At 40.5% G+C, this 13,075-nt stretch overlaps 1 protein-coding gene across 1 annotated transcript in view; it reads right to left on the bottom strand.

The window, feature by feature from the left end:
- Positions 1 to 9,053: 9,053 nt before the first annotated feature.
- GMDS (GDP-mannose 4,6-dehydratase) overlaps positions 9,054 to 13,075 on the bottom strand; it is a 751,186-nt gene continuing 747,164 nt past the window's right edge. Inside the window, exons 10-11 of the mRNA XM_074270339.1 lie at positions 10,309 to 10,377; positions 9,054 to 9,566 (exon numbers count right to left, since the gene is read on the bottom strand). Of these exons, the coding sequence (XP_074126440.1) occupies positions 9,504 to 9,566; positions 10,309 to 10,377 (132 nt within the window). The 3' untranslated portion in view covers positions 9,054 to 9,503. The remainder of the gene's footprint in view (positions 9,567 to 10,308; positions 10,378 to 13,075) is intronic.

Here is a 13,075-nt window from a genome sequence, read left to right as displayed (position 1 = left end):
TTTCGGAACGGTTCTTGGGATTAGGCTTGGGAGCGGAGAATAAGAAGACTGAAATTTGGACTTCTGTCTATTCCCTTCTCTTTTCCCCAAGGGAATCCCAGTTTTTGCTTTAGGAGAGACTTAGAGAACTTTGTTCAGCCCAGGCTTAATATATCCCCCGTACAGAACTGAGGTCAGTTCGTCTCTCTAAAACCGGTGAGGGAAATGGAGCCACGCATAATAAAGAAAAGCATTCCAATTCTAGCAGTTGGCTAGAAGGAGGGCTTCGGAAGGACTAAGTTAGGCAACGTGATTAGTACTGGAAAATTGAAGAAAATGTACCATATCTGCCTCATTGGAAGCTCTTAGAAAGGTGTATAGGAACATAAGGCTCAGCTTAACTTTGCTGTACTACTTTCCAAGCTTACTCTGGCTCCGAGAGAACCCTCTGTTTTACATTATTTTTGTTTGTTTTGTTTACTTGATTTTTTCCCTGACTGATTTTAAATTTGCAGCATATTGAGCATATTATACTAGATTCAGTAGGAACTGGAGTTTCCATGTCTTTCCATATCAGCGACCCTGCGTGAGTGACTGACTGACTTCAGGAAGTAGAATATTGGCATTCAGGCACAACAATGGGGGGGGGGGGGGGTAATGTGTGAGAGAGACGCCGAAAGAGTCGTTTTGACTCTAAAAAATTCAGCAACTTCTTTCAGTGCCCGGTAAATGGCTTCTAATGAGAGAGATCCATAATTTATTTTAGTGTAGGAGTATACCAGTTTTGGTGAGAAACATATTCTGATCTACTCAGAGGGTCCCTGAAGGAGGGGAATGTTAGGATGGCCCTTTCCCTCCTCCCACCCCCATTCCCCCTACTGAAAAGGCATGATCTAGGCTCCAGGCCCGGAACCGACCTATGGAGGTACCCTTTGGTAATTCTATTTGTCAGCGTCCTTAAAGCTTCTTGGCATTAAGTTGTGTCACCTTGATGCCAGGGTATAACTCCCATAGCTCAGGGCTTTCTCTTCTCATTTCTTTAAGGGTAGTCCAATACCTTCAACTCTTAGGTCCCTCAAAAAGAAAGACTAAATCTTTTCCATCCTTTTCTACTCACTGTCCTCAGCGCAGTAGTTATCCTTTCGAGGCCCTTCTGAGCCCCGGCAGCACTACTGCTGAAGATGCCCATCCATCCAGAGCAAAGATCTGTCCCAGGTCTTCTCTGTGATGGTAATTGGCCGTCAGTTTTGCCCCTTAAGTAAACACAGCTTGGAGCGACTTGGGTGGGCAGGAGAGAACAATTTGTGAGTTAGGGAAGCAAGTTCGAGGGCCAGCGGCTAGAGACATACCTGCTGGAGACTTTCACCTGACCTTTCACAGTTAGGGGACTACGGGATGAAGAAGGGGTGTGTGTGTGTGTGTGTGTGCGTGTGTGCATGTGCGTGTGTGTGTGTGTGTGTAGGGGTCTTTGGGACAAGGGTAAAGGGGAGGAATAAGGTGGAAACGAAGCAGAGGAAAGAAATTTTAGTGTTGAGGACAGATACAGAGGATAATATATGACTTTCGGTGTAATTTAGCTTTGTACAGATTTTGGCCACAAATAATAAAACGACAGAAGTCTCCCTCCCTCCCACCACTCCTCACTGTCTCTGGGGAAAAAGCAGGAAAACCAACACATTTAGAGTCATTAACTCTTAAGACAGACGAATTTCCTCCGACATAAAAGCAGGCCGAGGCCCTGCTCGCAATGTGCACAGGGCATATTAACATTGTAAATGCGCAAGCTGGATGCGAGACTCAAATTTAAGAAGCCATCAGATGTTTAGAAGTTTGGCGGGGAAAAAGATTTTTTAAAAATTAACAGAACAAAGCAATAATCCAGGACCTACATGAGGTCAAACTTATTATTAAAGACGAGATGTGGTGTGGAGAATTTTTTTTTTAAGTTTGCGTTTTAAAGCAATTGAAGATACATACTAGGAGTTAGATTATTTATTGTGGTTATGAATTTAGTGGAAGTTGCAAAGAATAAAGACGCTTTACCTTATACATGACGATTATTGGGCATTGGACAAGCAAGCAGGCTCTTGGGGGGCGGGAGGCGGTGCCACAGGATCAAGAATCAAGGTCTCAAGATCTTCAAGTCGAACTAAATGCACAGTCCCTAAGGTCAACTGACCAGGTTACCTCAGTCTAGCGAGAACGTGAGGGATAGGACTGCAGTCCTTGGAGAGGGGGAGGGGCGTTGCTTCAAGGTTCCAGATGATTATTTTTTTCTACCACTATGCATGAAGGACACACAGGGACACTGCAGTCCCACCAGCCTGAAGTTTTCCGCCTAGGCAGGAATGCGGGGGTTGCAGTCTGGTGCGGAGATCTGAAGAGTCAACGCCAGTCTCTGCGTGCGGCAGGCCTCCTGGGACAGAGGAGGGACAGAAACACAGCCACTGCAGACAGCAAAGTTTTTCACGCTTTTACTTAAGAGGAACGCCTGCAGCCTGTCATTTCCAGAAAGAATGGCGAAAGGACGAAACTTTCCGTCCTCCTTCTGGATCACCTTATCTCCACCTCTAAATTAGAGAAACGCTGAATGGAAGAGTATTTACGAATATGTGGATGGGGAATGGTAGAAAAAGATCCCGACGAAAACCAAAAATCAAGTATTGCTTTCTCTTCTGCCAGAGACTGACCTGCTTCCCCCACTTTTCCTGATCTTTCGCGGTCCAGGCTTTCCAGAGATGGAGGGATGGGCTGGGTCCGACGGATGCTGCTGTCCTAGGCTTCGGAAACGTCCACTTTAGCTCTGGGCACCTCCTGCCTCAGGCCCATCTCATCCTGGGTTACTTTTGAACATTTTAGGGATCGACTTGAGAAAGATCTGTTTAATTCGCTCAGCGACTCAAGAGATAAAATATCCCAAAGGACTTGACCCCTTGGCCATACCTTCCCTCCCTTCCCTCCCTCTCTCTGGCCACCTCCCTTCCCCTTCCCCCAACAGTCTGGGAGTCTAATCCAAAGGGCTCCTCTGTTTCCATTCTGTGATAGGTCCTCCTTTGACATCCAACAAAAGTTTTAAGAGATGATAGTGGGGAGAGAGTATGGGATAGTGGTGAGAAGGGAGATAATCCCTTTAGTCATTATCTTCGAGATCTCAAACTCACTACCCTCCTCCCTCCGAGGTTTATCAATCGATCCGACTCAGTCGGTCATGGCCGCGAACTTCAGAATCGTTTCTAATCACTTATTAGTTTCAGTGCGGGACGCGTATCACGTATCCTCCTGCGGGGTTAGGGGGGGTGGTGGTGAGGGCTGGGGAAGAGACGTCGGGGTCGGGTGTGTATGTGGGGGATGGGGAGCATTTCCGCGGATGTGGTCGCCAGAACTTTGGATTTAAATTCCATTAAGCATCAGTTCCTTAGGCCATCCTTCTGGATTCTGTATAGGGGGTGAGAGTGAGGAGTGGCTGAGGGATAATTCAGGCTCATCTTTAGAAACAAGAAAAGTGAGTTTATAAGCAGCTGCCACCTGCTCTCTCCCCATCACCCATATGGGCATTGAATGCAAGCTGCAAGCATGTTAACCAATGCACCTATGTAATCATACATAAACCTTAGCAGAAAGTATGGTCGGGGATGCACTCTTGAGCATACTGCACTTTAGAGGTAGAAGTTACTTCAGAGATCACTTGGGCCAATCTCCACATTTTATAGATTTATTGATTCCCAGTAAAGTTAAATGGCTTGCCCAAGGTCACTCAGCTACTAGTTCAAGGTCATAAAGTCACACAGAATGGTAGGGCATTTAGGATATTTGCCATTTAGAAGGTCTCTGATCAGAGGAAAAAATAGAGAACCTATATAACAGGATAGGAGAGACCAGCTAGAACTTCTGGAGTAGGTTGATCAAATCCTTTTCCCTCTGAGAGATTTTCCCCTTCCTAGGGACTTGTCACAATTCCTTTCCAAGACAGAAAGGTTGGCCCAAAGGACCCGCAAAAGAGGGAGCCATCTTGTACTCTGTAGATCCAATTGGCCCAAATAGGATCTCTTTTGGGAACAGGGAAGAGAAAGAGGAGTGTGTTACTGGGGAGCAGGAAGCGGTCAGGCATTCCTTTGCTGCCCCTCTTCAAGGCCACTGGAGCTGTAAGCTGGGGAGGCGGCATAAGGCGCCGCCAGGAAGAGGCCAGCAGAGTTTTAATCCAAGGCTGTTACTGTTTCAGGATTTTCAGTCCCTCAGCACAGGTTCTCTTGTACTGACAAGCTTAAAGAAAGGGGAAAGGGAGGGGGAAGGTATGGGAAAAGTTGAAATGGCCTGGAGATATAGCCACTAGTAATAATTCTCAGTGTTAGACATTCAAAACTTTTGCAAAGCACAACTCCTACATGACTTCTGAATGTTGTACAAATGGGAAATTCTGGTCTGGGCCTAGAAAAAAAGAAAAAGATAAAGTTCATTATACTAACTCTCAGGATAGGGTTGGTGGTGATGACTAAAACAAAACAAAACAACAAAAAAAAAACACACAGCTGTATATGCAGATGTGTGACTATGTGCATACTTGTATGCCACCCCTTCCTCTTATGCACAGGATGGGAGGGAGAATGTTGAAGAGACACTCTCCACCTTCTTTGACACACAAAACTGGCTTGTTAAGAAAGGTTCGGGAAGGAGTAGGATGACCTGTTGTAACACCTTTCTTCAACCTCCTTTTAAAAATGTCTTTCTAATATTGTATTTCCTAGTAGTGTCAGGACCGAGTCTGAAGCTTATTTAGGTTGGAGAAAGGGAATTATTAGTGAAAAAACCTATGCCTAGTTCTTCCTTAAAGATGTGATCTAATTCAAAGATTACTCAGGGCACCAAAGGAATGTGGGAATGCAATCCATTCTCTTTCCCTCTCATTTTATTCGTAATTTAGCTTCACGAGCAGTTGTATGACTCTCCCCCCACCCCCATTTTGCTTTGCTCTCCACCTAGTCTTATCTAAAATCCTAGGACCTCATTGCACAACAGCAGCTTCCTGCCAGTTTTGACATCCTAAAGAAATCAAGTTTTTAGTCCTCACCTCTTATTTATTTGCTATAGAAACAATCTTGGGACTGTAATAGTTGAGGGAAGGTTGGAGTAGAGGCTAAGGAGTTCAATTGCTTTAGCTAACTTAGTCCTGAAAAATTAGTTTTGTTTTTAAATCATCACATCAGTTTCCATTAAAAAAAATTCCAAAATACCAATATTTAAAACCTTTGAAATAGGGGCAGAGAGTCTTATTTATCTGAACATGCACACAAAATATGAAAACATGAATACTCATGCACAAACACAAATGCAAATAAATATATGAAAAAATTTACACACATAAGTAAAATCCTTTTGTTAAAGTAAGAATGAACCTTCCACTCAAAATGATTACTTATGTGCACTAAACAATTCTTTTCCTCTATGCTTGATATGAAGGAATATGGTCTACTTTGTGAGAAAAATAGGGTGGCAAGTTGAAGAAAATAATATATTTTACTGTGAATAGTGTGAACTTCCATTCATGGAGACTGAATTGTTCAGTCTAAGTAGGAATAAGCGGTTGAAACTTATAAATAAAAATAAAGCATCTTTTAGCATAATTTTTCAGGACAAGGAAACTTATTTGTCAACAATATATTTAAGGAGAAATGACTGCTAACTTTTCAAGTGTTTGATTGTACCTATGCCATACAACAACTCAAGTCAATAAAAGTTACTAATTCAGAACTGATGCTGTCTCATACCTTGGCAGTTTGTGTTTAAAGAAAATAAACGTACAGCTTTGTTCAAAACAATCTTTGAATACCTTTAAGAAGCTTTCCTTTTTGTAAGAGATGAATTTCATTAAGGTCTGTTTTTCCAAAGTACTTTGTTATTTTGCTTAGAGCTCCCAACTAGACTATACATACATACATAAATACATATATAATACATGAAAATATATATTTATAAAATATACACACAGATATGTATGTTTTATTAGATATATATAGTGTGTATATGTGTGTACATACACATACACATTTTTTTTGGCTACCAAATAGCTGCAAAGGGCTTATTATGATGATGATAGGCTTATTATTCTTATGATCACTGGGTCATAATTATTTAAAAGCAAAGTCCCTTTAAGTATCTGGATCCTTATACTTCTTGGAACTGAAAAATGATCCCAGCAATCACAAAACCCAGGAGCCTCATCATCATTGGCAGGTCAAAGGGTAGGCATGACTGAAAGATCCCAAGGGAAAAAGATGCTCCTAACCCATTCTGTTTCCTTCTTGGCTTCTAAGAGTTGAAAAGCCAGTTAATACTGTGCTCATCACCTTCATAGTCTATAATAAAAATTGAGGAATACAAGCTACTTTAAACACAGTTTAAAGGGTTTTGCAAAAAAAAGGTCCCCAAAGCTGATTTCTTTCTTTAATTTAGCATTAAAGAAATCTTCTACTAATAGTTTTCTTGTGGAGGTTATCCAAATTAATTTTTCTCACAGACCAAAAAAAAAAAATAGAAATATGGAAGATCATTTTTGTAAATCCTCTCCTCTCCCTCTGCCCCCACCCTGAGAGGCTATAAAACCAAAAGGGCCCCATAGGACCACCAAGATTGAAACCAAAGGAAAGCATAGAAAGTCGTATCCGAAAATACTTTTCTGATATCCATCTTGTGTAAACTATTTTTTTCCTTCAAAAACTGATGTTATAGTCCATTTTAAGAACTATAATTTAAAATTATGGCTTTGCTACTGTTGCATTAAGAATTTGCTTTGTATTTCATCTCTTCCTCAATGAGGAAGCTTATTATGGCTTTGGGATTGTTCTAAAAAGCCACAATATATTGCCTCTGCTCTATATCCACACTTGGGATTAAATAGGGCCACTGGAAAGGCCAGGCAATTTCTTATTCATGTGTGTAGAAGATAGAAAGTATGTATATCGATGGTGAGAGAGGATAGGTAAAGAGAGAAAACTATGGAGCACTAAAATAAAATGGGAACTTGCACCCCTGTGTGGAATAATAATATAATAATAATGTATATTGATTGATGTATATATTGTGTCAAAAATGAGAGGAGAGAGAGAAGGGGGAAGAAAATATGAGTAAAAGAAGAGGGGGGAGAGAGGGAGGTAAAAGAGAGACAGAGAGAGAAAGAGATGGGGGGAGGGAGAGGGAGAAGGAGAAGGAGAGGAAAAGGAAGAGGGAGAGAGAGAAAGAAAGAAAAAAAGAAAGAAGAGAGAGAGAGAGAGAGAGAGAGAGAGAGAGAGAGAGAGAGAGAGAGAGAGAGAGAGAGAGAGAGAGAGAGAGAGAGAAATGGGGGGGTGGTAGGAAGAAAGTTAGGAGGGGGGGACAGAGAAAGAATGGGACATATACAGAGACACGGAGAGAATAAGAGGCACACAGAGAGGGTTCTCTAAGGTCTGTCCTGTAGCACAGTCTTCAAGAAACCATCTGTTTCTAATTAGCAACCATCGAGCTTCTGCACAGAATGGAGAGAAGCGCAGTGTTCCCCAGCCTTGCTTCTGAAAGCCCAGTTCTGCACAGCTCGGCCCCAGTTCTGCTCCATCTAACCCTGAAACCACCTCATTGCAAAGCACACACTTTTTCCATTGCACCTCTGGAGACTGCCTGCTGCCTTTCACGAAGGCACACAAAGAACCCTCTTTCTCCAGCAGCCTGGTTACTCATGGACTGTTAAAAGCTCAGTTCAGTCACTCTCCCCACCCACCTCCATTACCACCCCTCCCTCTACATATCATAAAGTTGCCCCTGAATATATTCAGAAATAGTTTTGTCTCATACACAAATGCTTATATTAAAATACTTTAATTTACTATATTTTAATATTATTTTATTGGATGGGTATTGAGAGTTTTTAGTTTTTGGTCTTTGTTTTTCATAAAGTAATTGATGTATCATAGTTCTAGAAACAAGATATTACTTTTGTACCTATATATACTTAAGAAAAAACATACCTGTTTTGTAGAAGTATACATGAGTAGGCATCCATTTTACACGAATGTGTTTGTTTCATATACATATACTTCAATAATTTAGAGACCTCTACATTGATATATGATTCTGATGATACTTTAATATTTCCATGTTTTCCTATGTACATCTGTGTGTGTATATGTACTGTAGGCATATATGTTATATCCACTATATGTATGTACAGTATATACATACATATATAAAACCCATAAAGCTACATAAACAGTGAATACTGTCTATGAACAATGAAACTAGGAGCCAGTGTAATAAACTGTGATTTCAGGCAATGTCCAGATCTTGTCATTGAGACTGATAAACTGGAATTCCCCCCCTTTTTTTATTTGAATGAAGAAAGACTACAATGATGAGAAAAAGGATGAAAATAATAAGTGAGTAAAAAAAAAATCTTAGACCAAAGGGAAATGTATCGCCTTCATGACCTCTGGATAACCTAGGTACTTTGGCACAAAATGTTCCAACAACATTTACTTACCTTTAAGTTTTTCTTTTTCTTTCTCCCTCTCCTCCCCCCCCCCCCCCGCCCCTTCAGATATTTCTTTTCTTAACCATCTTTTTTGAGATGGTTCAAACTCTCTTATGAGATCTAATTATAGTAAGCAGAAACAGGATGGAATGTGAATGGTTCACTTCTGCAGGAACTAGGTTCTGACTGTGGCTGGATAGAGGAGCTTATTGTCACTAGGGGAAAAAAAAATCCATAGGAGCTCTGCCTTTCGTTTGAAGCTTTCCTTGGCTTTCCATCGGCTCAGGACTCAGTTAGCCAGGTCAGAAAATGGCTTTTTGTACTCAAAAAGTAACTCAAAAAGTTATAGTTAACAAATGACTGATACTAAAAGAATTAGGAGTGGAAGGAGTCTATCTAGGGGAACAGCTTAAAAGGTGAAGAACTGAGGAAAATATGACTCTATAGAAATTAAGAATATGAAATTGAAGAGATAAAGGTAAGGGGATTCAGATGAAGAAAGCAAAATGTGAATAGGCTTCTGTTTTGTTGATTTTCACTCTGGAGTTGGAGAAAACAATAAATGATTCTCTCTTGATCCTGGTTTATAGAAAGACCAATTTAATAAGAAAAAAAGACAATTTAAAGGCCCCACAATTTCTGTTGTTTTACAACATAATTTTACATAAAATGAATTGTGATTAAAACCATCCTATAGATTACATAAAGTCCTTCAGATGAAATAAATGAAATAATATGCAACCAAGCTTTGGAGTGGTCACAGTTTTGATTTTATAGTCTTTCTGGGAATGAAAGATTCTTCTTTTTCCAGGCAATCATGGCATCGGAGTATTGGGGAGAAAAAAATCAATGTTGGATGTGACTAAATCTTCCTTTCCACCACCACATCAATTGCCAGTCCCCCCACTTCTGCAGTCAGGTGCCCTCCACCCAATTGATTACAAGGAGAAAATGAACCCTCCAGAAGATTGGCTAGGGTGACCATATCTCTTCAGGAGACCAGCTGTCCGAATGGGTATCAGAAGTCATTTTAGGCATTCGGGTTGTGCTTCATGAGAACCACATCAGCCTCAACCATCTCTTTCACCAGTTCCTGCAGGTAGAAAAGAGAAAGGCGATGTGCTTATCTTCTGTTTCAACACTTCCACCCATCCCAATCCCTGACATCGGCTGGACTGCCCCTACAGTGTGTTTCAACTTTGTCCCAACTCCCTTCCCTTAGATAGGTCCTTTCCTTATTTCACCAATGCTTATCCTCCCTGAGCCCTGGCTTCTTGGGGACTATTCGATAGTGGCTGGAAGAGAGCTGGAGAAACATTTCTTTTACCAGGACTAGGTGGAAATAATACCATTTGCAAAAAATGATCGCTACAATGTATACAAGGAAGGAATCAGCAACTGCAAGGCCAGGGTTTCGGGAAGAAAAGAAAAGAGGAAAATGCTTTCCTTATTGAAAGGACACAGAACAAGCTAGCCCATTTTCTGCCTTGTTGATGAGCTCCCCGAAACTGACAGTCTCAGATTAAGGCTTTGGCATTTTGTAGTCTTGTCCTTCTTTTCCTTTGAAAAGATCATTTTGAATTCTCTTACCGCTATTTGTATACTCTGAAAAACTTAACGAAGACTGGCTACTACTACTATGCCTTTAATGTTCAGAAAATAAGCCTTCATCATCTCTTTCAAAATATCACCAACCGCCTAAAAAACATCCCGAAGTCAATTTTATACGCTGATTTTGTCTCCGTCTCCATCCCAGTCTTTGCCTTTTTTCTCTCTCCCCCTCCCTCCCCTCAGCTCGATGAAAAAGATCATTTCATTACAAAACAGAAACTTACATCAAAAGCGACCCGGGGCTTCCAGTTCAGTTTTTGTTTTGCTTTGGTACAGTCTCCTTGCAGAAAATCCTGTGCAAAAAGAAATGGGAAAGAGAAACTCCTGGGTTGGGGTGCTGTGCATCTGTCCTTGCTGCAATGCTCGATGCAGGCTACTGCCCGCCTGGCTTCTAATCTAAAGCATCTTGGTCCTCCCCCTCCCCCACCCCCAAACTCCCCGCTCGCCCTCCCAGTAGTCTCTACAATTTGTTGGCTAACGAGCCTCTGAGCTCTCCAGCCTGGCCCCCTAACAGGTTGCAGTTTAGGGGGAGAGAGAGGGAGGAGGAAGTTTCCGCAAGATGACAGACATCCAGCCTGCCACTGCTTTTCCAAACTCCTCTCTGTCCAAACGTCCACACATCTCTGGGTTGCAACAGAATTTTTTCATGGCGCTGTCTACAAGCGCAGACCCAGTTCAGTTTCCTTTTTTCCTCCTCTTCCCCCCTCCATTTTTTGTTCCTGTGGTGCAATTTCAGTTGAGACTCTTGGATCTATAAATCATCTGGAAGTTGCATTTAAGAATACACTGCACAGGCCATTTAAAAACCATAAAAAGCAATCAATCCCCTCGCTCTCCCTCCCCCAACCTCTTTTCCACTTTCCCTTGCCTCTCCTCCCCGATCCCCCCATCAACTCCTATTGACGCTTTAATGGCGATTTTTTTTTTTTTTTTTTTTTTTTTTTTTTGTACATTAAGTTGTCATGGACGCTACTGTGAGAACTGTTTCGAATTATTGAACGTCTCTAGCAAAACAGAAATAAATCAACAATTCTTCCCCTTGGTCCCCCGCCCTCCTCTCACACCACCTCTACTCCGGGTCCATTAACTATATATATATATATATATATATATGTCAGAAGCGAGCACGTCCTGAGCATGAGCTTGGTCAGCATTCGCAGTCTCGTGTCCTGCTGGCAGTGACAAAACTTAAGCTTTTGACACGAGAATGTTTTTATTTTTAACTAAAGTCAACATCCATGCAAGTGGGACAAGTAATTCGAGATGCACTGCCATGTGTCTAAATGAGCGTTTAATTAAGCTAGCTGGGGTCAGGGATGGGAAGCCCGAGTTATCTTTGCTCACTGTATCTCTCTAAAGCGTCACAGAACAACAAACAAGACAGCAAACTCGCACTAACTCCAATCTTTACTGAATTTACATTTATTTTAAATTACTGATGGGTCCAGGTTTCAAAATCACATCGTCTCAATTCTCTTATATTCTAGTTTTACAGCCGTAAATTTCAATTCCGTATACGCAGCGTGAAAAATATACTTTTACGTGAAAAATATACTTTTACGTAAAAAAGGAAAGGCTACTTTCTTGGTTGTGGTAAACTCACTCTATTAACTTGTATTTTGTTTCTTTCCCTTCTGCCTTTGTTCAACAGCAGTGGGCCAGTCCGGTCCCTGAAAGCCAAGTCGATGGGATTTTTCTAAAGGTGCACTCACTAGCAACACTTTTCAGATACTATCTTCTCCGTTCGCTCCTTCCCAGGCTATATGTTCCCCGAGATACAGGACAGTGATAAGGATCAAGTGTGCTTCTGGGCAGCAAGGGGCCAGGCAATGAGCAGATTCAAGCCGAGCCACAAAGATTACTGGACAGTTCTTTATCAAAGTATGTGAATGTATGTGGGGGAAGTTTAAGTGTGAAAACAAAAAAAGCATAAACATATAAAGTACACACACACACACACACACACACACACACACACACACACACACACACACACACAGAGGAGAGCTATTCTGAATGTTTCACAATAGCAAATGCAATGCTTTCACTTATCTGGTGGCCATAATTAAATAGCTTTATTATGGAATAAACTAAAATTTTAAAAAAGGAAAAATTAACCTTAAATTTCAATTGTTCTACCACTTCTTTGAAAACAAAACTGCAGTTTTCTAAAACTAGACTGTAATTGAGATAATCATCTGAAATCTAGTCTTGGATCTCAAGGCAACATTTAGCTTATCAGTTGAACCAAAGTACCTATCTACTTTATGTAAAATAGACTTTTTGACTATAAAGACTTTAAGGAAAGGCAAAGAAACCTGGATTTTTATAAATACTCAAGAAAAGCCAATACAAACATGCTTTAAGCTCTTAATGTTTTAAAGGTATTTAGAAACTTGAAATAATTATTTCAAGTGAAAATGACAAATAACTAAGTCCTAATGTATTGCCAAAACAATTTTTATTTTCTGCTGATTTCCATAAAACTTGGCATGTATAGGATATGTGACATAAATCCAAATTGACCTCTGTAATGTTTTGTAATGCATAGTGAGCATAATTTTTACATCTAAGTTTGCAATACATGCTGTTTTTTGGGTTCTACTTCTATATCATTTAGAAACAATCTTGTACCTTTTAGATAAAGTAATCTTGATTTTTAAAAATAGGCTATTACTAGACTTATTCTCAATAGCTTGTTAAATGGTTATCTGCCAAGTTTTTTTTTTACTTATCAACTCAATACCCATTAAATTGTACAGATTTATTCCATTATTATTATTATTCCATTACCCCCAAGTGCAAATACTAATAAAACAACTAGAGAACTGCCCTAGAAGCATAATCTAGCAAACTGAATAATGGATACTGTATCCTTAGGAAAAGTTGACACTATTGGGAGAAAATGCTGACATAATAAAATAATTTTTAAAAGGAAAAAGACAAAATACTTTTCAGCGCTACCTCCTCTAAAATAAGTTCATTTCTCAG

This window comes from Sminthopsis crassicaudata, chromosome 1 (genome assembly GCF_048593235.1).
Source record: "Sminthopsis crassicaudata isolate SCR6 chromosome 1, ASM4859323v1, whole genome shotgun sequence".
In the NCBI taxonomy this organism is placed as follows: Eukaryota; Metazoa; Chordata; class Mammalia; order Dasyuromorphia; family Dasyuridae; genus Sminthopsis; species Sminthopsis crassicaudata.
The sequence above is the reverse complement of the archived record's forward strand: the minus strand, read 5'-3'. Positions and strand labels throughout refer to the sequence as shown.